Source organism: Nicotiana attenuata, chromosome 6, assembly GCF_001879085.1.
Source record: "Nicotiana attenuata strain UT chromosome 6, NIATTr2, whole genome shotgun sequence".
Classification (NCBI taxonomy): Eukaryota; Viridiplantae; Streptophyta; class Magnoliopsida; order Solanales; family Solanaceae; genus Nicotiana; species Nicotiana attenuata.
The window spans coordinates 51,246,995-51,274,157 of NC_031994.1; the positions used below are offsets into that span (position 1 = coordinate 51,246,995).

General features: G+C 37.8%; 3 protein-coding genes across 4 annotated transcripts; all 3 read left to right on the forward strand.

The window, feature by feature from the left end:
- LOC109226993 (40S ribosomal protein S3a) lies at positions 8,522 to 12,145 on the forward strand. The gene is made up of 7 exons (XM_019391971.1): positions 8,522 to 8,637; positions 8,742 to 8,789; positions 8,878 to 8,983; positions 11,024 to 11,161; positions 11,261 to 11,446; positions 11,540 to 11,740; positions 11,869 to 12,145. The coding sequence occupies exons 1-7, from the start codon at positions 8,627 to 8,629 to the stop codon at positions 11,962 to 11,964; spliced, it is 786 nt and encodes a 261-aa protein (XP_019247516.1). The 5' UTR covers positions 8,522 to 8,626; the 3' UTR covers positions 11,965 to 12,145.
- LOC109226995 (N-alpha-acetyltransferase 40) lies at positions 14,158 to 18,358 on the forward strand. Of its 2 annotated transcripts, none has more exons than XM_019391973.1 (8): positions 14,158 to 14,269; positions 14,386 to 14,488; positions 14,963 to 15,042; positions 15,145 to 15,474; positions 15,698 to 15,774; positions 17,338 to 17,368; positions 17,445 to 17,513; positions 18,032 to 18,358. In XM_019391973.1, exons 1-8 carry the CDS (start codon positions 14,195 to 14,197, stop codon positions 18,101 to 18,103), a joined length of 837 nt encoding a protein of 278 aa, XP_019247518.1. In that variant the 5' UTR covers positions 14,158 to 14,194; the 3' UTR covers positions 18,104 to 18,358. The 2 variants fall into 2 exon arrangements, with proteins under 2 accessions (XP_019247518.1, XP_019247519.1); XM_019391974.1 differs by having other exon boundaries at positions 14,159 to 14,269; positions 18,025 to 18,358.
- On the forward strand, positions 20,726 to 24,168 carry LOC109226994 (mitochondrial phosphate carrier protein 3, mitochondrial-like). Its single transcript, XM_019391972.1, has 6 exons — positions 20,726 to 21,199; positions 22,036 to 22,397; positions 22,483 to 22,526; positions 22,866 to 23,080; positions 23,166 to 23,290; positions 23,812 to 24,168. The coding sequence occupies exons 1-6, from the start codon at positions 20,894 to 20,896 to the stop codon at positions 23,852 to 23,854; spliced, it is 1,095 nt and encodes a 364-aa protein (XP_019247517.1). The 5' UTR covers positions 20,726 to 20,893; the 3' UTR covers positions 23,855 to 24,168.

Sequence of the window (27,163 nt, forward strand, 5' to 3'; positions counted from 1 at the left end):
GATAAAATCATGCATCCAATATACTACGCAAGTAAGACGTTGAGTGGAGCCCATCTAAATTACACTGTGATCGAAAAGGAGATACTGGCAGTGGTGTTCGCATTTGACAAGTTCAGGTCGTACCTGATAGGCTCAAAGGTAATTGTTTATACTGACCATGCTGCTCTCAGGTACTTAATTGAAAAGAAGGAGTCAAAACTGCTCCTGATTCGATGGGTGCTACTGCTACAAGAATTTGATTTGGAGATCCGTGACCGAAAGGGAACGGAGAACCAAGTAGCTGACCATTTATCCAGACTGGAAGGAGCTGAAAAGAAGGTTGAGGTAGAAGAGATTCTGGAAACTTTTCCAGATGAACAACTACTAACAATGAGTCTCGAGGAAGCGCCATGGTATGCAGACATTGCAAACTACCTGGCTAGTGGTATTGTTCCTTATGACCTTTCTTCTGTTCAAAAGAAAAAGCTCTTTCGTGATTGTCGTATGTATTATTGGTATGAGCCTTATCTGTTCAGGATTTGTGTTGATAACATGATCCGGAGATGTATCCTCGAGATAGACCAGTCTTCTATTTTGCAAGCTTGTCACGCATCACCATATGGTGGGCACTTCGGGGGAGTGAGGACAGCTGCAAAAGTCTTGGAGTCGGGGTTCTATTGGCCAACATTGTTCAAATATGCACATCTATGGATAAAGGGGTGTGATGAATGCCAACGAACCGGGAACATTTACCGCAGACATGAGATGCCCATGAACCCAATTCAGGAGGTAGAAGTGTTTGATGTATGGGGGATCGACTTCATGGGGCCGTTTGTCAGCTCATATGGCAACAAGTACATACTCGTCGCTGTGGACTACATGTCCAAATGGGTAGAAGCTGCAGCACTCCCTACAAATGATGCAAAGGGGGTAATTGGTTTTCTGAGAAAGAACATTTTCACCCGATTTGGCACCCCAAGGGCAATAATCAGTGACGGAGGCACTCACTTTTGCAATCGAGCCTTTACAAAGTTGTTGGATAAGTATGATGTACGCCACAAGGTGTCCACCCTATATCATCCACAAACAAGCGGGCAAGTGGAAGTTTCGAATAGAGAAATAAAGAGCGTGCTGACAAAAACTGTGAATGCAACTAGAACAGATTGAGCGAGGAAGTTATGATGCACTTTGGGCGTATCGAACCACCTTCAAAACTCCAATTGGCATGTCGCCATACAAGTTGGTATTTGGGAAGGCGTGTCATTTACTGGTAGAGTTGGAGCATAGAGCTTGGTGGGCGTTGAGACGGTTGAATCTTGATAGTGAAGCTGTAAGAACAAGTAGAGTAACGGAGTTGCACGAGCTTGATGAGTTTAGATATCACGTTTTTGAGAGCACAAGATTATACAAGGAGAGAATGAAGATGATACATGATAGGAACATTATTGAGCGGAATTTTAAACCCGGAGATACGGTATTGCTATACAACTCACGTCTGAGGTTGTTTCTGGGCAAATTGAAGTCACGATGGTTAGGGCCTTTCCGTGTGGTTGAAATTTACCCCACAGGTGCTGTAGAGATTGCTGCGAGTAATGACTCTCGCACGTTTAAAGTCAATGGGCATAGGTTGAAGCATTATGTGGGCATGGAGGAAGGAAAGGAAGTGTCAGTGACCCATTTGATCGAGCCTCCAAAGTTGAGCGTACTTTAAATACGCTATTTTGCGTCGTGCCGCGACGATAAATCAGGCGCTTCATGGTAGGCAACCCATTAATTGTTGTATTCTTCGGGGTTACGTAAGTATCCCGGAGGTAGGCATAAACATAAAAAAAAGAAAAAAAAGAAAAATTTGGACGCCTAATTCGCGGCCGCGGACCTGACCGCAGATTGACCGCGAATTTTGCAATTGTTCTGTCCACGGCCGCGGATCTGGCGACATCAGGTATCGAATTTTTTTTTATCCCCCCCCCACCCTTATACGTTTATCTTAATCTTATAACCCCCCCCTCTCTTACCCTCCTAACTATAAACAAAACAAAACCCTCCCCCTTCCCCAATTTCTAATGCTTTCCCCTCCCCTTTCTTCACCAAATCCCTTTCTCTTCTCCCTCTCTCCACTCACCTACTCTTCCATCTCCAATCATCACAAGGTTCTCAAGTAAGTACATGATTCTACTCTCATCTTTTAGTTTCTTTTGTTTTGTTTTTTTCTATTTTGTTTCTTTTCTTTTCATTCTTTGTCTCTTATTTTGTACTTGTAAGAAAGTAGAATTGTAGGTACTCTTATTGATGTGTATTTGTTGGTATAATTGTTGATATGTGAAGACATTAGGTTGGTTGGGTTGAAAAAACAGTGTTGAGTTGTGAGGAATAAGGGTTTAATTGGGTCCTTTGGTACATTGGGGGGCATATGCACAATAGGTGTTCGTTGAATTGTCCCAATAAACTGTATAGTATAAATTGTGACCTAGGGGGCGCATGAAGTCTAAGTAACCGCTCTTGGGTCACCTATTCCACTGATTCTTGATAATTGTGGTTGTTGTGTAGGTACAATGAGATCTTCAAAGAAGAGATGCACTACCGGTGGTTCGTCCCATGCACGTGCATCATCCAGTTCTGGGCAGTTCGATAGCACCCGGTTGCCTCCAGAGCTGCCCAAGACCGTTTTGTTGAAAAGGGTATTAGAAAGTCGGTACCAAAACGGAGAATTGAAAGGGGTTGCCTCCAGGCTGAGTGCCCTAATATGTTTAGGGAGCTGACTAGGTGCATGCTTGATATCTTCTTCGAGGAGCCGGAGGATGGTAACTTGTTGCTTGTTAGGGAATTCTACGCCAATTGTCCCGAACATGAGGATCACGTTTGCATTGTGCGACAAAAGAGGTTGAATGCCTCGATTGAAGTTATCAGGAGAGTGTATCGCTTCCCTGCATTTACTGGGGAGATGAATTACTATGACACTTACAAGCGTGAACCCACAATTGGCAATTGTTTTTCCAAACTATCTGTAAACCAGACAAGGAGGTAGGGTGGGTTACTCAAGGATCGAAGTTGCACTCCTCCTCACTCACCTTTGAAGGAAAGTGTTGGTTGTACATCATCAACAGTCGACTGCTGCCGTCCCACAACACCACTAAAGTCAATGGACCGCGAGCTGCTTTGATCTGGTGCTTTATGAATGGCCACGATTTTGATGTGGCCGAGGTTATTCACTCAGAGATGTTCATCCGTTCACCACTCAGGAGGTATGGGTTCTTCTTCCCATCTCTGGTCACTCAATTATGTCGGGCTGTAGGGGTATCAGAGAATCTCCATGTAGACGGCAAGGTGAAGAAAGAAACCATGTTCCGAGCTTCCAAGGTGACCATTGGGAAAGAGGCAGTGGCAGCCAGTTCAACTGATAGTGATGATTTTGAGGCATCTGAGGAGGGGGATGATGAGCTGGATGAAGTGGGGGTTGAGTCGCCCTCCCATGAGCATGTTGCGGAAGCCGAAGGGCCGTTTGGGGTTGGTCGGGTTACACGGCTGGCAGCCTTAGAGCAGGAAATAGCGGGGCTACGGACTACAGTCACAGACTTGGGGACTAGAGTTGATGCCTTGGCCACCCAAAATGCTAAATCAGAGAAGAAAATCATGGGCTGGTTGCGTGCGTTGGGGAGAGCGTGTCACTTAGACCCCGGTACAGTCTCTGATCAAGACTAATCTTCTAGGGAAGTTCCTTTGCCTCGCATTACTTTCTATTTTATGACATGAGGACATGATATTTTTTAAGTGTGGGGTGGGGGTTACTTCGTTGGTATGTTGTGTATATATAGGAATGTAGCTTGATTCTAGTTTGATTGTAGTCTTTGGTTAATTTGATTGTAGTCGTTGGTTAGTTTGATTTTTGTTTTTGATTAGTAGTCTAAATGTGTTCGACTTGTCCCGACGACGGATATCACTCGACGGGTTTCTTGAGGGTCTAAGTCGATATATAAAAAAAAGATTTTCTTTTGTAGGTAGTGTATCAATTACCCCTTAGTTTTTCTTTTGACCGCAATTCTTTTCCAAGGGTTTTTGTTTGAACCGGGTTAGTTAGTTTTTTATTTTTATTTTTATTTTTTTTAATTAGGTACTTGTGGGATAAGGGCTGATATGGAAGGAGGATCCCTTATCGTCATTATGCCTTGAATACAGTAGATACTCTAGTGTGACACTTAGGCTCAGTTGTTGATTCTTATTAGAGTGCCTTAAATTGTATGTTCTTAATTTGGCTTAAGTACTCTGACTAGAGCGTTTTGATTATCCAATCTGGGGTGAGTCATGTGCCATGTGTGTGTGAGGATTGTTGTATTCTGTGCACTGCATTGGATGCCTAGAGCTTGCCCTGTGTGTTTGCAAAGCGAAATAGTAGTTTTTCAGACTTGGAAATGATATAGGCGTTTCTTTGTTAAACCAGGTATATATATTTTACCCGCCTAATTGTTATGTATCGTAGTTAACCCCTTTGAGCCTGTAATCCTGTTTATTTGGCAACCACATTACAAGCCTTACCCATTTGTTTGAATTAATCATCTATTTGAACCCATGACCTCTCATGAGCACTTGAATTGTTATGAACTTTGTAAAAGTTAAAGTGTGGGGTGGTTGGTTTGGCTTTTGAGTGGAACTAATGAAATAAGGAGAAAGGTGCACTATTTTGAACAAGTAAGAGCCACTTGAAGTGAAAGAGAAAGACAATAATAGTGTATTATTGTGAAAAGAAAAAAAAATCCTTGACAAGGGGTGGCTCTTGATGTAATTGTGCTTAAAGAAGAATGGAGTTAATATATAGTGATGTGAAGGTGGAGTTATGGTTTGACATAGGTGTGGGGTTTTAAATGATAAAGTTCATGTATTAAAGTGCTTAGGGAGGTGTAGTCACTCTTATACCTAAATGTATCCTACCCGTCCCGCAGCCTACATTACAACCAAATGAAGTCCTAATTGATCCTAGACTGAATGAGCTCGAATTAGTGGAGTAGTACACTACGGGCAAGCCTATGGTGCATTTTTTGTGGCATATGAACGTTCTTTTTGAGAGTGAGTGAATTCTTTCTATCTTGAGTTCCTAATTGTTCTTAAATATTATTGTGTGTGGAACCACACTCATTTGTCATGAAAGGGCACTTGATTCATGAAGGAAAGGTGAGTCTTAACCTCTGCGTTAGAATAAGTGAGTAAAGTTAGGAATATTGCGTGGCATGGGAGAGTCAGCTCTTGAGGCAAAGATGTTACACTACTGGGCTCAATTCCTGTAAAATGTTCTTGGTGTGACGAGTTAGGGGAGTCACTCAGTGAAGTTAGGCCGTTGTAGAGTGTGGTTTGATTGCTCGAGGACGAGCAAGGATTTAAGTGTGGGGTGTTGATAATAGATGATAATCATGCAAGTTAGCTAATATTTGCACTCTAATTTGGCCGCACTTTACCTATGTTTGATTGTAAAAGATAACAAAATGCTCTAATTACGAGTTTATTGCTTTGCAGGAGCCACTCCGAGCTAGGAGAAAGCTAAAAGAGTGTTTTGGAGTCAATATGGAGCATGGAAGGCCAATCAGAGGATAACACAATCAAAAAGGAGAAGAAAGAGCAAGGATCAAATCCGCGTCCAGGTCCGCGGTCAATCCGCGGCCGCGGACAGAATTTATGTCAAATCCGCGGTCCATCCGCGGCCGCGGACGGGGTGCTCGGAGCCAAGCATTGCAAGGTAAATTGTGTAATTTCTAGGATGACTCTCCTTGACCTATAAGAAGCCCAGCTCGCCCAAATAGAGGATATCGAGGTTTTTGAAGGCAAGAATAGGCAAGAAGCAAGGCGGAAGACTCGGCATAGAGTTTTTACCTTTCCTCTTCTTGTTTTTATCACTGAAGATGAATTATATCGTTATGATTGTGAAAACGACTATGCGTAGCTAAACTTCTAATCTAGTGTTTAGATGGAACCTTTTGGAGGATGAATTTCGCATTATGTTAATATAGAGTTGCCCTAATATTTTCTCTGTTTGTTCAACTATATTGTGAATGTTGTTGATTGAAGGGCCCTCAATCGGCTGTGCCTATTTAGTATGCATTACTCAGGAGAGAGTGTATATTTAGGTAGTTGTTGAACAACACCACTCCTAACGTATATGAGGGATCAATACGAAGGGTTTAAAGGTGGGATTAGGGATAACGAAACCTTGGGTGCGATCTAAGTGAGTTGTAACTAAGGCCAGTTAGCGTAATTCAGGAGAATTTGTCTAGTATATTGTTGTAATTACTCGGGAGAGAGTTACGACAGTCAGAGTGCTCATGATCGATAGAGAAGACTTAGGCAAATTTATAGCAACATAGCGGAAAGGATTCCGACAAGAGGGGAAATCAGAACCTTAGACCATTCTCATTCTTACTTACAATCAATTTATAGCTAGTTCTTAATTACTGCATTTTTATTACGTAATATTTAGTTAATAAACACCCAATTTGTTACTCAAATATCTCAGAAGATTGAATACGTGAATTTTTGTGAGTCCAATAGCTGTGATTGATAGGTTAATTTCCTGTGGGATTCGACTCCGGACTTGTTAACCGGAATATATTTGCAGCGACGGCTTTTTCCTTTTTATAAGGCATAGTTGAGCGTGATCCGCCATATATAATTTACCAATTATATACAAATTAGTTTTAAATGAGTATCCCTTTACATTAGGAATTGAATAAGGAATTAGTTATTTCCATCCATGCTCTCTCTCTCTCTCTCCTGCACTCTCTCACTCACTCTCTCTCTCTCTCTCCTGCTCTCTCTCTCTCTCTCTCATGCTTTGTTCTTTCCCCAATTTTTCTTCCTTTGATGTTCTCTATTTTTTATCCTTTATTGTTGTATATATTTTTAATGGAATTCATCAATTGATTTCACTCGGTTTTCTATAGAGTTTTAGCTTAGCAATTTCCTTTCATGTTGCACAATTGGTGTTCAAATTGAAGTTGTCAATCAATAAAATTTGAAGGTGTTTGACTCTCCACCATTGACAGCCATTAAAAAGCTTTGAAGCTTTGAATTCGAATTTAGATTTTCAAAAACTATTATTTGTTTGGATTGAGTGTTGTTGCAAATAACTGGGAATATTGTTTGGAGTTTACATCTCAATTTTAAGGGTGTTTGGTGAAGATTATACTTGATTTTGGCTGAATTTTAGATTGAAACTCGAAGAAGAAGAAGAACACCTGACATACAATATACTTACGAAATTATATTAAAGTTGCATTATAATTGTATGTAAATTCTATTTAAGTTGCATACTATTATAGTTATATATTTTTGTTATTTAAATGTTGTATAAAAGTTAAAAAATAGTTGTATGAAATTTGTATTTAAGTTATAAATACTATTTTTTTTTACATAAAGTTGTTGATATGTATCAAAATTGTATAAAAAGATTTTGATTGGAACTTTAGAGAGGAAGAACACACTACGTGCAAAATATATACAAATCTTTTACAAAATACATACAGAAGATATATTGTATAAAATTTGTATGAAAATTATATTTAAATTGTATGATGTTGTAGTTGTATTTAATTGGGTAAAAATGATATATGAAAGTTGTAGATAAGTTATAAATAAGTTGTACATTATATAGTTAGTTGTATAAAATTTATTTTTAGTTTATATGTTGTTGTAGATGTATCAAAATTTGTATGAAATTTATTTTTAATTTGTATACTGATGTACCATAATAATTTATCATCATCAAGTTTATATTGCTGTTGCTGCTGGTGCTACATCGACAGATATGAAGGCGTTGAACTTTTTACTTAAATTTCGAGTTTGTCTTTGATCAAAAATTTAAGTCTTGCCCCCCACCCCCGCACAACGCCACATGGGTGAAATGACTAAAACAAATTAGTGAAAAATAAAAACGCTACGAACTACAGAATTATCAGTGGCAAATAACACCCCATCTAATAAAAAATACGAAATGCAATGTATTCCAATAAATTCTAACATTCCTAAAATAATAAGTTGTACGTAATAGTACTTAGCAATCAATATTGATAAATTTTCAGTCCTCCCATCAATTATCATCCCAGTTCATGGCATTATCATCGTCATCCCTACCACCGGAATCTCTGTTTATCCCTCAAATTGGATGTGCATTCTTCTATCCATTAAATACTCTTAGAAAAGTAACCTCATTAATAAATGAAGGAATTTTTAAAATAGGGAAAGAGAAGAGGAGAGAAAAAAAGGAAAAGGTATAACTTAATCCCCTAATTTAAGACACTAATAATCGATTGTATATAAATTGTAAGCAAATCTTATTTAGAGCGGGTAATTTTCAAAATTGAAATAATTTTGGTAATAAAGTTTCATATAGTGTATAGGAAAGAAAAAATCCCAATCTTTGATAAGGGGCAAATCGATTAGATGTTTATAGGCCCAATCAGTAATGTGATTCCTCTTAATAAAAGTCGATGGGCACCCAATAATTTTCTGGCCCATTATTCTAGCCTATGGCTTATAACTAAGCCCAAAAGTCCAGCAGCACTTGCTCAAAGAGAACTAGGGTTTTGCAGCATTATAGCCTCAGCTTCCCCTTCTCCCAAACCCCTCACTCCTCGTCCAAAAGCAGCTGCAACATTTCCTTCCCAACATGGCTGTCGGGTATCTCTCGCCCACTCCACTTTTTTCTAACTCTTATGTCATATTACTGATTTATTTCTATCTTTTTGTTTTTCTTTCGATTCTGATGTTACATTCTTGTGCAGTAAGAACAAGAGGATTTCAAAGGGAAAGAAAGGAGGAAAGAAGAAGGCGTAAGTTTTTATCCCTTTGATTATTTCTGTTTTAGTTTTTGTGTGTAAATGTAGACGTACTAAATTGGTGTGGTGAAAATGTGGGCAGCGCGGATCCGTACGCAAAGAAGGACTGGTATGACATAAAGGCACCATCAGTATTTGATATCAAGAACGTTGGCAAGACCCTGGTCACTAGGACTCAGGGTACTAAGGTCTTATTCTCTTCCTCATTTTCTACTTCTTTTTTCTCTTCTGTTATTCTGTTAAGCTTATGCCTGTTGCTTTTGGTTTTGGATTATTTTGGTTATCACTTATAGTAGTTCTGGACTAGTTCATCTCTATACTTGTTTTAGGAGCCTCTTTCTGTTATTTCTTTAGATGCATATGTGACCATGCTAGGAGAGATAAGATTAAGAACGAAGATATACGGGGCAAGGTGGGAGTGAGTAAGATGGTTAGGACATGTGAAGAGGAGCTCATATGCCCCAATGAGGAGGTGCGGTGGGTTGACAATGATAGGTCTAAGTAGAGTCATAGGTAGACCAAGGAAGAATAGGGAGATGTGATTAGATAGGACATGACACATCTTTAGTTTGCGGGGAAATGACCCTAGTGAGGAGAGCATGGAGGTCGAGGTTTAGGGTAGAAGTTAGTAGGTAGTCGAAAGATTTATCTTTTTTTTTGTGTGGGAGAGCGTGGTTCTACTTTTGAGCATTTATCTGCTCCCTTTTTGCCTTATTATTATTATTATTATTATTATTATTATTATTATTATCATTATCATTATCATTATCATCATTATCATCTTATTCTTCAATTTTATTACTGTTGTTTACAAAAATCTGTCCCATGGTCCTTTCTTTTTTTTTTCTTCTCAATTTTTTTTATTCCTGCTGTTTCTTTTATTTTGGTTATCTTTACTATTTTTGATAGACAACATTTTTTTCTTCTTCAGTATTTTCATCTTAGTTTTTTCTTTACTCTTGTATTTTTCAAACCTGATTTGAAAATGCTTTTCTTGAACTGGGGCCTATCGAAAACAACTTCTCTACTTCACACAAGGTAGGGGTGAGGTTTGCGTATACCCCACCCTCCCTAGACTCCATTCGTCGGATCACATTGGGTATTTTGTTGTTGTTATGACGTACAAGGATTATTATATATCTAGGAATGTGATTAATTAATATAAAACAAACTTGAGTGGAGTTTCTAGGCTGCAAACTGGTGTAATTTGGTTGTGAAATGTGGGCGAACCCATATCTATATGAGCTTCATTTGGATATATGTGCTACATTTGGACAAAAGTAGAGGGTTGTTCCTAGAAAAAAATAAAGGAAGAGGGCTGTCGTCGGTTCATTATCAACTAAAACTAGTCAATTTATGACGAGACCTCTGTTGAATGTGTTAGGACGCAGTATTGGAAGGAAACAATGTCTAAATCAGTGTCTCATTAAAGGTACCCTTAAGGCCCAGTCCATGAAGCTTAGTGTAGGACAGGGCGGGTTATTCAGCTTTATAGGCCCCTTAGAGCGTATATCTTTAAGAGTGGCACACTAGACAAAATGTAGTTGAGAATTCTATGTGTTGATTGTTAAGAAAGCTTTATTAATGAGTATATAGGTGATTAGGAATGAGAAATTATAAGTTTCAAAACAAGTCACTGAATATGTACTAGAAACCTAGAACTGTTTTTCTTTCATTCAGTGGAATTTTACTATGGCTCTTAATCTTGATTAATATGCGTTTTCTACTTCATAAATTGCAGTAGTTTTTTAATGCCTTTGTCAACATAATTGTTGTTTGTCTTTATACTATTTATCTATTGATCCATGCACCCCCACGTGTTAATTGCTCCTTATGCTTAAAGCGTCAAAAGACCATTGGCTTTGACCATTTTGAGGCTCCAAATGATGATATTGACGGTTTATGTAATATACTTGCACACCAACTATCTTGAAAATGAGGCATAGGCATAGTAGTAGTTTGCTATAGAACATATGTTGTGGGATGCTAATTTTTCGCCCCACCTTTGATTTAATTAATCTGTATTTTAACTGTTCCAGGTAATTTGTAGTCTAGATTGTTTGGATGACTTTTAACTCCTGAAACCCCCTCTTCATAACTTATGTGTTTTGCCTATTATGGTCTGATCATCCCATGTTATGGTGGAACTTTTCATCTTTTAAATATAGATGTATATGAATGTAAGTGCAGTTTCACTTAAACAAGTGCATTTATCCTTGTGCCTCCAGATTGCTTCGGAAGGACTGAAACACAGAGTATTTGAAGTCAGTTTGGCTGATCTTCAGAAGGATGAGGATCAATCTTTCAGGAAGATCCGCTTGAGGGCAGAAGATGTGCAAGGGAAGAATGTCCTCACAAACTTCTGGGTAAGATGAGATCCGTTTTAGGCAATCATTTCTTCATGACTGTAGAATAGACTTTTCTTTTATGGACTGAATTTTAACCTTGCTGTTGAGTGACTTCAGGGAATGGATTTCACAACAGACAAGCTGAGGTCTCTGGTAAAGAAGTGGCAGACATTGATTGAGGCTCATGTGGATGTCAAAACTACAGATAGCTACACTCTCAGGATGTTCTGCATTGCTTTTACAAAGAAACGTCCAAACCAGCAGAAGCGGACATGTTATGCTCAGAGCAGCCAGATCCGCCAGGTTTGTGGTACTTCTACTTGATCTCACTTATTTAATATTATCTTGCAAGTTCACTTTCAGTTACTTATTGACATGTTTGTCTTATTGTGTTAGATCCGTCGGAAAATGGTTGAGATCATGAGAAACCAAGCAAGTTCCTGTGACCTGAAGGAGTTGGTCGCAAAATTCATCCCTGAGTCAATTGGTAGAGAGATTGAGAAAGCGACTTCAAGCATCTTCCCACTGCAAAATGTTTATATTCGCAAAGTGAAGATCCTTAAGGCCCCAAAATTTGATATTGGCAAGCTGATGGAGGTAAGTTCGCATTGTTTTCAGTTTCCGTTCATGACATTGACCACCAAGCGTGGATAGTTCAAAATTTACAATTAGATTATTCAAGTAACATCTGTTTTTTAACCTAATAATGAGTCTTCTTTTTACAGGTTCATGGTGACTATTCAGAAGATGTTGGCGTGAAGTTGGATCGACCAGCTGATGAGACTGTTGCTGAGGCAGAACCCGAGATTCCTGGAGCTTAGACTTGTTTGATTTGGATTCAGTTTGAATATGGTGCTTGTCTTCTTATGAATTTGTTTTAGTTGAGGTGTCAAAGGCGCGACCTAACAAAATATTGGATATCTTTCTTTTGTTACGTTTAATGTTAAAACATTCACCAGAAATTAAGATATCGTTTTTATGCTAAGAAATCTTTGAATACTTTATTAGGACATACATTCTTATGCATACTAGTGATATTGAAGCCTAATGATGGTTTTCTATCAAAACGGGCTCCGAGTCTTCAACAAGGCTGATAAAGGAACAACTGCAGGCTATGATATATTTGTGTTGCTGAGATTGTGAGGCTGCAGGAACTGCTATAACTGATGATAGGATTTGAGGGATTAGAGATTAATATGCAGTGTCACAATGCAAAGCCACCTAGTGAATACAGAACAAAATATCTACGAATGTTAATTTTTTAAATTGAGAAAATTGGCTACAAGAGCCAAGCAAGCCCAAGAGCAGCAGCGAATAGTGGCTGCTTTTGTTTTCATTGCACTTGGTTCAGCGTCTAGGAACAACAACAACAATAATTACCCAGTAAAATCTCACCAAGTGGGGGTCTGGAGAGGGTAATGTGTACGCAGACCTTACCCCTAGGGCAGCGTCCAGAAAAGGTTTCCTTATTTATGTTGCAAGATTTAGTAACACTTGTATCACTACAAGAATAGGGATTTTAAAGCAAATGCACCACCTGCAAGGATTCATTAAAGATTTATCACTTTTCCAAATCAATCTTAAGCGAAGAATTTCGAATTACCTTCTCTCTCATCACAAAGCCATATTTCAGAAAAGGAATGATGATTTATCCAAAAGCCAAGAACTGTAGAATTCACGTATCAGCTGATCTGACGTGAGATCGTCAAATTCAACGTGATATCCTCACGATGAATTGATCAAATACATACAAGGGAGCTTAGCATAGGAGACACATGAAAAAAATAATATACATTTTAAAATGTTAATGAAACAAATATATTTAAAACAGCAACAACAGCAACAACAAACCCAGTGTAATTCTACAAGCGGGGTCTGGGGAGTGTAATATGTACGCAGAATGTAATTCTACAAGTGGGGTCTGTGAAATGTAATATGTACGCAAAGTCGCAGACCTTAGCCCTACCTTCAAGAAAGCAGATAGGCTGTTTCGGTTGACCCTCGGCTTGGGAAAGAATTTAAAACGATAGATAAACGATTTAAATCATTAGTAATAATAATGAAGGAATACATTTTAACATGTTAGTCAAAGTTAATTTAATTTGACGGAGCAAAAAATGTTGGAACATAATATTTGTGATAGACCTATTAATCCAAGTGAAGCCATTACTTTCCTTTTTATATTGTCCACCTTTATATTCTTCAAGGATCAAACTGGAAGCAGTCTCATGTAGGGCTGTGCATAATTTGGTAAATACCGAATTACTGTACCAAAATCGAAAATTTTGGTATTTGGTATTCGATATTTTGGTATTCGATATGGTATTTGGTTTAAGTTTTAAAAAATATTGGTATTAGGTATGGTTTTGGTATTTTAAAATGAAATAACGAAATACCGATACCGTACCGAAATATATATTATATTACACAATACACATATTATTAATTATAACATAAATATAAAAATTTAAAATTTTACTTTACGTTATTCTCTAAATTCATCAATTAACTCTAAGTAACTAACAAGACATTTTTAATGATCAACGTTATTTTTTTATGTATAGTTTTCTCTCTCTGGGTCGATATTTGCTAGTTTTGGACAACACTTTTGTCAATAAATATTTTTTGTTTGTACTTTTGAGTACTTTAATTTAGAATATTACCGTCTATGACTCTATGCACTAGTTAATATTCAAACCGAATAAATCGAAGTTACCAAACTGAATAAACCGAAATCGAAAGGAGAAAAACCGAACCATACCGAATTTAATTAGGTACGGCATTGGTATTGCATTTTAAGAAACTGAATACCGAACCGAAATGTCTAAATACCGTACTGTATCGACTAACGAACACCCTCTCACGATATCAATCCAAATAACCTCCCAACTATGGAAGGAGTAATACGTTACTGTCTTTCAAACTTTAAGGACCTATTTACAATTTGCAAGAACTATGGGGTGCAGACAGTGATACCCCTTACTTAATTCGTGGGTACAAAGTGTATAACTTTCCAAGAAGAGGCTTCAGAGGATCCTCTTGCAGGCAGCAATGGAAGCTGAGAAGAGGGTTGCGTCCAGCAAGAAAGCCGAAAATAACAGAGACAAGAAGATGACGAGAAAAGAGGTAACATGGATCAACGTCTGCCCATTTTTCCCAAACACATCAATTTTTGAAAACCTAAAAAATACAAAGCAGTTTATTAACAGTTCAACATACTCTTTTTTGTTTTATGAAGGCAGATACTGGAAAAGAAGAAAAAAGTGGAAGACATAATCAAAGCTGCTGTTTCTAAGAAAGACCCTCTTTCTTCATTTCCATCTTTTCACCATTACAACACAAAGGGTTCGCATTTTTTGTATTTTAATTATATCTATTGATACTGTATTATTTTGGCGAATTAAGAATGTCATAATTCCCTATTAAATGCTTTCTCTCTTTTTTTTTTTTTTTTTTTTCCTTGTGTTGGGGTTGGGGGGGGGGGGGGACCGTACCATTGCAATCTTTTACATAAAATTTTACTCCATCAATTAATGATGGTTAAGTGAGTATGTATTTGCACATGATACTAATCTAAGAAACATAATTTTTTTGAATGTTTATGAACTTATATTTGCACTCTATACATATATATAGTATCATCAAATGTCTAAAATATGTGAAAAATAATGAATTTCATGTATTAAATAAAGCATTTTTAAATTCATAATTCTTGATCAAGGCCAGGAAAACTATGTAATTATAGTCTGTTATAGTTGTTCACTGTTATACTCTATTCAGTTTTCGTATGTGTAATGTATAGTTGATTTTGATCACTAGATTTGTCTGTGTACTTGGATTCTGGACGCGGAGATAACCTCTCTTCTTCTGTAAAGCAGTATATTCAAAACCTCCTCAAGGTATCAAACTTGGCTATCTTATTATATTCGAGTTTAGCTACAACAACAAATCAGTGATGATAGGGATATTTCCTCTTTTCTGAAGGTATATGCCTTTTACAGGTGAATATGGAGGGGGCATATGGAACAGAATGGCCTAAAGAAGAGAAAGTAAAGCGCAGGGAGATGGTTTCTTCTGAAGCTCGTTATATATTTGTCTATGAAACCGTAAATGCGGATGCCAACATTATGTTCAAATTATCAAAGAAAGGAAGGAGTAATGCAGACGGTACGGATGATAAGGGTCATCTTGTGGCTTTTGTACATTATCGCTTCAGCATCGAGGAAGAAATTCCTGTTCTTTATGTGTATGAATTACAGCTTGAGCATCATGTTCAGGGGAAGGGGCTGGGAAAGTACTTAATGTTGCTAATTGAGCTGATTGCTCAGAAGGTGATGGACTAATCTTTCCTCATTCCCATGTATCATAAATGTTTGTTGTTTCAGTTTGATTCCTAAAATTATGGTGGTGGAGAAGCTAATACTATATTAATTTGAAGATACTTAGTCACAGCACTGCTGAAAATTTCTGCAGTATGTTTCTTCACTCATGGAGATACTTGTCTTGCAGTAGAGTGGACATTTTCAAGTGCTAACGAAAGCTATCACTTTGCAGAGCAAAATGAGTGCCGTGGTGCTAACTGTTCAGAAGGCAAACATGACGGCAATGAGCTTTTATAGGAATAAGCTAAGGTGATGTATTAATATGTTAGATTAGCATTTTATTTCCATTTAGCAGATGCCATTTACATGATGATGGTATTGAAATATCAATACATGAAGCAACAAACTTATAATAACCTTAGGTAGCTACACTGTGAGTATAAGTAAATCATACTTTTTTACTTTTATAGAAAACTATAGTATTCATCATCTTTTTTTATGCATCGCATGTACCAATAATCAAATTTTCTAACTGTCATCCGGAATCAATATTTATCATTAAGTGGTTCCATATGTAAGATTCGCCAAAAGATATATCCTCTTTAATCGAACTTTGCTTGTCATATCTTGGCAAAAGATGTGGGGTATCATGCTAAAGAGGAAGACGCTAACAGAAAAATTCTTGAAGTTTCAGGAGATTTCTGTATCTTTGACTCTTGCTTGTTGGAATGAACATATAAATATACAACAAAATTATTTTACGGTTAACTATTCCAAACTGATGTATTGGACATGCTTATATGTGTTTGGCAAAATACATAAGTTACCCCCCGAACTATGACCCAAATCCCTGTTACACACTTTCTAGGAACGGATATTACTTTACACACCCAACCTTTCCAAAGTGTATCTAATACACACTACTTTGCCCACGTGGATAGTGCGTGTTTTTCCCAACAAATGAGTCGCGTGAACAGAAGAATTTTGTGTCAGATGTCAATTTTTTTTTTAAAAAAAAAAATTTTAAATTGAGTCATCTTCTTCCTTTTTTAAAATTCTGCCATAGCTACTCCTTGAGCTCCACCACCCGATCTCCTTCTTCTCAAATAGACATACCACGATTTCTCATATCTCTTCTTGTTGCAGAGAAGCTTAACTTGAGCTTTACCCATGGCGAAGTCGAATTTTCCGAAATTTTTTCCAACCATTAAAGCTTAGCTCAAGCTTTTGCACATTCTTTAATTTTATTAATGGCTGATTTTTTAAATAGCTGACTTGCGGTGATGGCAGTTAATGGCGGTCGAACTTTTACAGGAGTGAAATGGAAAATGAGTTGGATCTGGGCTCAAAAATTTTGATTCAATTTCAGCGGAAAAGATGGAGTTTTGGGTGTGTTTTCTGGTGATTTTTGTTAGTTAATGGTGGCTTTGTTATTAAGTAAAAGGTAGAGGAAGAAGCTATAGTATTTGATGGTGAGAGAGGAGGAAGACGGCCATGGTAGTTTAGATGAGGAAGATGAGGGGTATAATTATAATTTAATTATTTTATTTTTTAAATGACACGTGTCACTGTTTGATTGGTGCGTGATATTACACATATTCTGAAAAACTTGTGAAGAAAAAAGTGGTGTGTCTTAGTCTCTTAGATACATTTTGGAAAGGTTGGGTGTGTAAAGTAATATTCGTTCGGGTGGCAACTTATGTATTTTGCCTATGTGTTTTGGATGACTCAACAAGTCAAATATACCAATGGCCTGTTACATAATCCACTCCATTTTCTCTTCCTCTCATTATTAGATAAGAGATGCTTATCTCTAACCTGAAATATACCTATGCCCTGTTACCATAACTCTTGTACGTCAATGTTCTGCAGGTACCTGATATCTACCATGTCACCTTCACAGGTAGTTCAACTGTCTGCAATAATTCTGTTTTCATCACAATTTGCTTAAGCTTTATTCTTCTTGTTTGGTACTGCAGATGGGGTTACAGTCAAATTATGAGATTCTTTGCAAGTCATTTGGTTATGAAGCTAAAGTTGTATTAGAGGTGTGCAATCCCTTTTTCCTTGTATTAAATATCAAACCAAAGAGGACTCAAATAAGATTGACATCTCATATGCACTCAAAATTCTCCAAGAACTCATGCATTTTACTGTATCAACTGGTAATGCATAAATTCTATTATAGGAGTATTATGCCAAAATTTTCTAAAATGTTGTTGCTTCATTTAATCAGTTACTAGGCACTCATGTGGATTAAATCTGAATACATGTAAAACTACTGAATGACGCAGATGAAATTTCCCAAATGGAACAAACTACAGTCTATGTTATGGCCAAGGTTCCAGTTCTGTAATTTCTTTTTGGTTCAATGATCGAAGATTTTCTTTTTCTCTCTTGGTGATGTTGTTATGTCATATGTATGGCCACTGGTCAATTTCCATGAAATGCACAGTGTTCTCTTAGTGGATAGATGAAGTGCACAATCATTTAGGATTATAAGCGCATTTTCCTGACAAATTATCTTTTTCTTTTCTCTAAAATATCTGTCCATTGAAGGGTGAAGATAACTGCGTACAAGGTGATTCAAAATACCGTCCTGCAAAGCATCTTACAAAGTTCTAGCATGTCAGCTTGACGATAATGAAACCTGTGAAGAGGTAGCATAATGTGAATTATTATGTAATAGAAATTGCAAAGCGTATGATTGCTGAAGTAGCTTTATGTTCTAGTTCTCTTGTTAGTCTCAGATGATAATTGATTATTAGGCCTTAAGCATTTTTCAGTAAATTATTCGGTGTATTCGCCGAGCATCACAACTTGTGCTATTTATTCTCCATCAGGACCATCACTGTCTTTATGTTCTTTATATATGCTTGCCTTTTGCTGTTTCCATGCATTGTGATACTTTACTTTAAAGCTTTTCCAGTATAGTCCACATCTGGGGCCAAATAGCGCATGGAGCATAAAAAGCCTCCATTGAATTCCAAAAAGAGACCTTTTCCTTTCCTATACCATATATGAAACTTTATTACAAAAAATGTGCATAGTTTCATATATACCCGCTATGTTCACAGTTATTCTACAAAATATATACCATTCATTAAATACCAATTATTAGGAGCTGATTCCTTCCTAGTTAGGCGCGCTACAAATCTGGAACTAAATATTCTTCCAGATATTCCTATTTAGGCGCGCTACAATTATGGAAGTAAATATTCTTCCAGATATTTTCCACCATTGACAGCCATTAAAAAGCTTGAAAGCTTTGAATTCAAATTTGGGTTTTCAAAAATCATTATTTGTTTGGATTGGGTGTTGTTGAAAATAATCGGGAATATGGTTTGGAGTTTATATCTCAATTTTGAGGGGTTTTGGTGAAGATTAGACTTGGTTTTGACTGTAATTTCAGTATTTAAACTCGAAGAAGAAGAAGAAGAAGACAGACATATTGNTTTAAACTCGAAGAAGAAGAAGAAGAAGACATATTGCAGAAATTGTAGATAAATTGTAGATTATTTGTATTCTAATTGTAGATGCTTTATTTTCTGATACAAATAAAAAACGGCTAAAACTTCTACAAATCTTCTGAAAAAACGCAATTATATCAAAAATCACAATTATGCTACAATTGAATGAGAATTGGGATATAAAAATTCAATGTACTAAGTTTGTAGATATTTTGTAGATTATTTGTATTCTAATTGTAGATGCTTTGTTTTCTGTTTTCACAAATCAAAAGCGACTAAAACTTTTACAAATCTTTTGCAAAAAACGCAATTATGTCGAAAATCCCAATTAAACTACAATCGAATGGGAATTGGGATATTAAAATTCAATATACCCAGTTTGTAGATATTTTGTAGATGAATTGTAGATTATTTGTATTCTGATTGTAGATGCATTGTTTTCTGTTTTCACAAATCCAAAATGACTAAAACTTCTACAGAATCTTCTGCAAAAAAAGCAATTATATCGAAAATACCAATGATGTAGTTGAAGCTGTGATCATGAAAGATCGGACCACTGGTCGTGCTCGTGGTTTTGGCTTTGTTGTATTTGCAGATCCTTCAATTGCTGAAAAAGTTGTTAAGGAAAAACATATGATTGATGGACGAACTGTAAGTAACCTTAGAAATTTCTGGACTGCATCCTATACAGTGTTCTTTGTGGTATTTTTATGGAAATTCTATGTCAAATTTTTAAGCAAATCCAAGCACTTAGGAAGTATGTCTAATTCTTCCTGTGATATGCACCTTAGGCCGCCGCCAAAAAGATCATCAAATCCCAAAACATACCCATCAGTAAAGTCATTAAGCTCTCGCAGCTTAAAACGTGGGAGGAGTGGGATATACGGTACCTTGAATTAAGGAGGGATATATGTTGCATTAATTGTACCCTTAAAATACACTATGATATAAAATTGGTAATTTGGTATACTAAATGTAATTATATCAAACCTTAAACATTGAGGGTAATAAGGTTTCTTATATGGTATAGGAATGTAAAAATTCCTAATAAAAATATAATAAGCCTTTTCAAGGAATACTATAATTACGTTTGTGCAAAAAATATGGAGTAATAACAAAGAGACATCCAGAGGAGTAGAGGCCGTAGTTCGAATCGCAATGTCAAAATTCAAATGTCAGTGGCTCCATTGACAAATGCAGATGTAAAGTAAACCTAGCTAGTGACTAGTGTAGATGCATCCACTATCTCCGACTCAACCCACTATCTCCGACTCAAGTTGTATGTATAGTTAGATGCATGAAGCCGAATTTATTGTCACAAAAAAGTAGCCCCTGTGATGGTGTGCATTCACTGGACTAAAATCTTTGATTTGCCTGAGCTAATTTCTACTACCATATCAACTATATATATATATATATATATATATATATATATATATATATACGGATATTATGAAAGCACGCTTTATTTTCAAGATTACAAATTTTAGCTTTTATGAAGGGTTACATGTAGATAACTTTGAGTGACTTGATATTATAAAATACTTTATCATTCTATATAAGTTAAACTCTAAGTATTACTTAACTATTAAAAAAAGATTTAAGGGAGAAAAAGTCAACCGCATCAATATAATTCAACGCATACCAAGAGGCAGGGGCATCCGAAAAATATCAAATGAAAGGAGAGCCACGGGCGCCCTTAATTTTTTTCATAAAATAAGTAGGAGCCAAATATGGTCCAAAAGCCACGCTAAAGGAAAAGTAATTAAGGACAGCCAGCCCTTGAATTCTTTGATTCTCCTTCCTTGTAGGAAACTTAATTAACGGTCCTTGTTTTCCTCCTCCACCTTCAAAAACACTTTTGTATTATATCAATTTTCTTCTTCTTGATCTCCATTCCATTATTTACTCAATACACACAACAAGTGTGTTGAACTTCTCTATCTTACCTTACTACAATGGACTACACACATAACTCTTCCCGGAAACCTTTGATCCCCACTTTTCTTTATAACACGGCTTCTTCTTCTTCTTCTTCTTCTTCACCATTCTCTGTATACAGAAATGTGGTAACTGACTTGGATACATCATCATCAGCGATGGCGAAGAAGCCTTTTGTGGTTCCGGCACCAAAGGAGTCTTCAGGTAAGATAGAGATGTTCTCACCTGGTTATTACGCTGCTTGTACTTTTGGAGGTGTTATGAGCTGTGGTCTCACCCACATGGCCGTCACCCCCCTCGATCTTGTCAAGTGCAACATGCAGGTACTTTTTTCTACCGTATAATATGACCATTTCCTTTACTTAGATGTAGAATCAGTGAGTCTAAAATGAGTGCAATCTTGACATACATATACACTTTAAAATATTTTTGCACATGTATTTATGGCCGAGCCAAAAGCAATGAGTTCTGTTGACCCACCGAACCTATCCTACATCCGCTCTACCTCTCTGCCCTTGTTTTAGGCGATGATGCTTAATTTTACCCCTATGTTGAAGATCAAGATCACGAGAAATAAGGTTTTTGAGTTGTATATGATTCTTCAAGAACTATCTAAGAACGTGAAGAATATTAAATTATCAATTTTTTATTAAATTGCTGATTGTTAATTTGAATTATTGGATGACACTTAATTATGTAGATGGTCTGAGGTGAATCTAGAACGGGTTTTATATATGTGTGTGCGCGCTCAGAGGTGGATCCAACATTTAAATCCTATGGGTTCAACTTTCAAGGTTTTTAACATTGAACCCCTTATGTTTTTAAAGTTATGGGTTCATATCTACTATTTTTGCAATTTTAATGAATTTTTATATATAAATTTTTACTCCGCATCCAGTGTTACTTGTGTGTGCTTGCACAAAAAAAAAAGGTTTTAAAAATGTATAATATGGTATATGAACCCACAAAATTTAAACTGTAGATTTGCCTATGTAGACAACGGTAAATGTCACAGCACAAATCTGTTGTATTTTCCTTATATTAATATAAGAGTACTGTTTTATACCATTCTGTAAATTCCTTTGTAACAGTTTATGTTGCTTTTATTACTGTTCTTTTTGGTTATTGATGTACTTATTATTGTTGTTTGAATTGCTAGATTGATCCTGCAAAGTACAAGAGCATTTCCTCTGGTTTTGGTGTTCTGCTCAAAGAGCAGGGTGTTAGAGGCTTCTTTAGGGGTTGGGTTCCGACGCTGATTGGTTACAGTGCTCAGGGAGCTTGCAAATATGGATTCTATGAATATTTCAAGAAGTATTACTCAGATCTTGCCGGCCCTGAGAATGCTGTCAAGTACAAGACTTTGATATACCTTGCTGGTTCTGCATCTGCTGAGGTTATTGCTGATGTTGCTCTCTGCCCTTTCGAGGCTGTCAAAGTTCGCGTCCAAACTCAGCCTGGTTTTGCCCGTGGCTTGTCTGATGGGCTTCCTAAATTTGTTAAGGCTGAAGGAGCTGCAGGGTAATGCCTGTTATGTCGATGAATTCATCGTTGTTTTACTGCATGTTACTAATGGAAATTTGGCTGTTGAATTTTATGTATACAGGTTATACAAGGGGCTTGCTCCTCTCTGGGGAAGACAGATACCATGTAAGTTTACATATCTTCTTTTCTCCAATTTATTTGGAAGAACTCAAGCTTTATACACACACACACACACACTCAAAGCTGAATCAACCACTACTTAATTTGAGTTCTACTGATTCACTCTTTCTTTCCCCTTTAGCTGTTTTTGAACATTTTATTCAGCTATTTTAAGTTCATATCTTGCATAGTATGTTCAGACATACCAACTTTAACAATCACGCTCTGTGATTTTAAAACTTTGTTTTCTAGGAAGTAATTACGTTATTTGTCTAATATCCTGTTTCTATTGCAATTATATAATCTTTGCCTAGACATTCTACCTCACATGGAATTATTGTACAGACACGATGATGAAGTTTGCATCATTTGAAACCATTGTGGAACAACTGTACAAACATGTCATCCCAACACCAAAAGAGCAGTGCAGTAAATCTACGCAGCTTGGTGTGAGCTTTGCTGGTGGATATTTAGCTGGTATTCTTTGTGCTATTGTGTCACACCCTGCTGACAACCTCGTTTCTTTCCTCAACAATGCTAAGGGGGCAACTGTCGGCGATGTGAGTAGACACAGATTAATTGGTTGCATCCTTTAAGGTTATTTGTTCACATATAACTCTAGATTATATTGTTCATTTTTTGCAGGCTGTGAACAAGCTAGGCGTAATGGGTCTTTGTACTCGCGGTCTTCCTCTTCGTATAGTCATGATTGGTACACTCACTGGAGCACAATGGGGCATCTATGACTCTTTCAAAGTTTTTGTTGGCCTGTGAGTTTCTCCTTCTTTTCTTTTCTTTTCTTTTCAGTTGTCTAATATTATGTTTGTTCGATACGACCAAAGTCAAAGAAAATGACGTTCCCCATTTATGGGCAGAAGTCATTTCTTATGACTATCTTAATTTTTAGCTTCGTATTACTCGCTTCAACTAACACGTATCCATTATCACTAATCTTTAGTACTCAAGAATTTCATCAAAGCATTCCCTCATTTGCTAAATCATTACTAACATCTAACATATATTCTTTTCTTTTTTCAAATTATATTTTTTCGTTCACCAACTAAACTTTTGAAAGCATTTTCTGTGGAAATATTTTTCATGGACAATAACTTTCGTCGTACCAAACACACGTCATCTTTTCTCAAAATCATCCGCCAACTTCTGTATTTCCTAGCTTATTCCTTTCTAATATGAGAAATTTCCATACCATAATCAGATAAATGAATATCTTATGATTAGTTACGTTGTAATTAATTTCTTGAAATGATGTATACACCCATTGCTCTTGCAGGCCAACGACCGGTGGTGCAGCTCCACCTGCCCCTGCCAAGTGAAGAGGAAAATGTGAAATAATTTATGATGAAAATTCTTCTCCAGTACTCAATATCTCTTTCATTTACTGGCAGAGGGGAAATGGAAATGTTTTTCCATCTAAAATTTTGTTTGAACAGTGTAGGAAATTTTTTGCATTAATTCAAGCTTTGCAGTAAGATCTGATATTTTGTTGGGAGGATGAATTATCCTCAAGATGGCTGGTTATTGAAGAAGCATTTATGTCTTGAAAATTTGAGCGTAATTCGTAAAAATGCTAAACTTCTGATATCAGTAATATCCACAACCACAAGAGACACCTCTAGAAAGTTGCATATATGGGAAAACTTTGCGCTAGATTTTATGGAACGGACAATGATGGGCTTTGTGCATGGTTTATTCGGACGATTTGCACCAGTAGCCGCTTGAAGCTATTGGTAATTTGTTTGTATTAAAGTAAACCACTATTTGTGTTTACCCTAAAAATTGGATAACAGTTAAACTTATAATGTGGTTTTAAGGACACGTGATTTCACCTAATATCAATTGATGAATACGAAAATTAGTAGCAGAAATTAACAATAAAATTAAGCAAACTAGTGTTTGAACGGAGTTCAGCCCTCGAGTTGAATACCCTCGAACTGATCGATGCACGAATAGTTAAAAATATAGCAATCTGCTGAGCAAAGATATAAGCCATAAAGTATTGTATTGCTTTGATATGCGTGAATGTAAGGTGTTTACAAAATGATCAAAACCATCTATATATAGTAGAGGGTCCTATCTATGGTACAATTCTTATTACGGAAGTAAATCCCATGATTAGCCTGAATAGTCGCCCTTGATTTGATATGTTCCGGAATTTTTGCCATGATCTTCTACCGGTCACGGATATCCCTCTTTTCCGTTATTGCGCTTTGCTCGAAGTCTGCCATATTTGGTCTCGATCGTTGCTAGCCTCGATCTCGACTGGCACCTCGATCCCCGAACTAGATACCCTGTTTTTCGTGCTCTGGTCTGATCCACCACGAGGCTGGCCTTCAATGCAATTCCCTGGCCTCGATCAAATAGTAAAATTGGGTAGCCCCGATTTTAACCGTATACAGATAGTCCCCTCGTTTCTTGAAGTGTAATGAGAAGAAACGAACTGAGCCTTCGATTTTATACTTCGACTTGTCGTGACGTCATCCTCGTGACGCAAGCGACGAAAGTAACTGAAATGTCCCATCGGTTCATATATCGAGGCATTAAATGCCTACCAGTTGCTGTCTCCCATTATTGATTCTGAACCGTCATCTTCATCCTATAAATGTGCTTTCCTTCTCTTTGCCCAAACATTACTATTGATCTATGCTCTAATCTTCAAAACTCTTTACATCTCTTAAGCTTTTCTGTTCTGCACAATCTCTAGGCTTCGTTATCAACTTTCTCTCAAAACACCAAGCTATCCTCTTCTTCTTTCTCTAAACTTACACAAAAATGAAGAAAACGTCAAAAACTGTTCCTCAAAAGGAAAACGTCTCTTCATCGCAGTCGGTCGGTGACAAAACACCGGTGGAGCCGCGCCCTGAGGAGTGCGTTCCCGAGAAGGGGTGTGTCCTTGATTCCGACTTCAAAGTCGAGAAGACTTCGTCGGTCCCCGGTCAGTGCGAGCCTATGTCGAGATATATATGCTCGATAACTCAGAGTGACCTTGAGCAAGTAAAGAAAGACTGCCATTGGGAAGATAAAAAGGTGGTGATTCCGACCCCCGAAGAAGACATTACTACCCATGTGGAAGGGTTTCTAAGTATTTACACTTACCCTTTCACCCTGCGCCCTGTTGATCCCGTCATTATCGATTTTTGCCGCCAATATCAAATAACCCTCAGTCAGATCCATCCTTCTTTTTGGCGGATTGTTATTCTGCTCCGATTCTTCGCGAACAAAGTCGAAGGGATGTCTTTCACCCTCGACCACCTCATCAGGTTGTACAGCCCCCGTCTCTTTCGAGGCGAGTTAATAAAACTCCAATGTCGGGCCACCAAGGTGTTGTTCTCGAGTATAGATGAGGATAAGGATCGAGGGTGGATGGGAAGGTTCGTTCGAGTGAAGACCCCCGACCTAATCCCGACCGGGAAAATGCCATTTCCCGAGGAGTGGAATATGAAGCGTAAGTACAATCCTGCCTTTAGCTTCCATTTATTGTTTTGTTTCCTTTGCTTCTTTTCATCGACATTCCTTTCTGTGATGTAGTTGTCTCTTGGATGCCCGGTGCAATTCCTAACCTCGAGAGCTGGTTTCGGGAATTGGCTTCGACATCCTCGTACGCTCAGCGCTCATGGCGCAATTTGGCAAGGGGCCGATGGGAGGCCAAAAATCATGGTAAGCCCTTTTTCCTATACTTGATGATTTTCGCTAAAATGTTTCTTTTTCATACTTACTTGACTCCCTTTCATATAGGCCTAGGAAAAGACGCTGTCATGAGGCCCCCGTCTAGGGAGGAGGAGGTTTCACCCCCGACCCCGAAGCTGGCGAAGGATAAGAAGAGAAAAAGGGTCTCGACCTCCGAGACTCTAAAGCCCAAGAAGAGTAAGGCTCGTAAGTCGAAGAAAGACACTGCCGTCCTGCCTGTGGATGTAGTTCAGCGACTAAGAGACGAAGAAGAGGAAAATAAAGATGATGGCTTCGAGCTGGTGGCCCGAACAAAGAGGAGCACCGAATCCCCAAAGGCCACTGAGCCGGTGAGGGTCGAAGAGTTTCAGCCTCGAACCGAGGAGATCTCGGAAGAGGGCCCGAGCAAAGTCCCCGAGTAGTCGAAGGCTGAAGATGCCTTTCGCCGAAATGAGCAATCGGTGGGTGTGCCTGAAGGGGCTGGCTCCGAGGCCCTTCAAAATGAAGAGAACGCCCCAAGTGACTTGCTTGGGGCAATAGAAATTGGCGATTCACCGATCCTCCCCACATTTTCTGAGGGGCAAATTCAGGAAGCCTTGGCCATGGGGATCCCCGATGTGGAAAGAGCCCACGAAGGGAAGGACCTTTATGTGGTTGCTTTATGGGAGTCGAAGATGCTATTGACGTGAGTGAGGCATCGAGTCTCTTTGATGAGGCTCAACGACTTCTGAGCCGGGTAAGTCTCAGCTCCCCTTATTGATATTACACTTGTATTTATTTCTTCTTGACTAATTTCCTTTCTTCTACATAGGCCTTGACACTTCATCGGGATGCGTTTTCTAAATCTCGGGCAGAGCTGAGCCGATGCGAGGATGATCTTCAAAGGCTCACGGAGGAGAGAAATTCCCTCAAACATCTCAGCGGGCAAAAAGAAGAGATCAAGGACCTCCGAGCCGAAT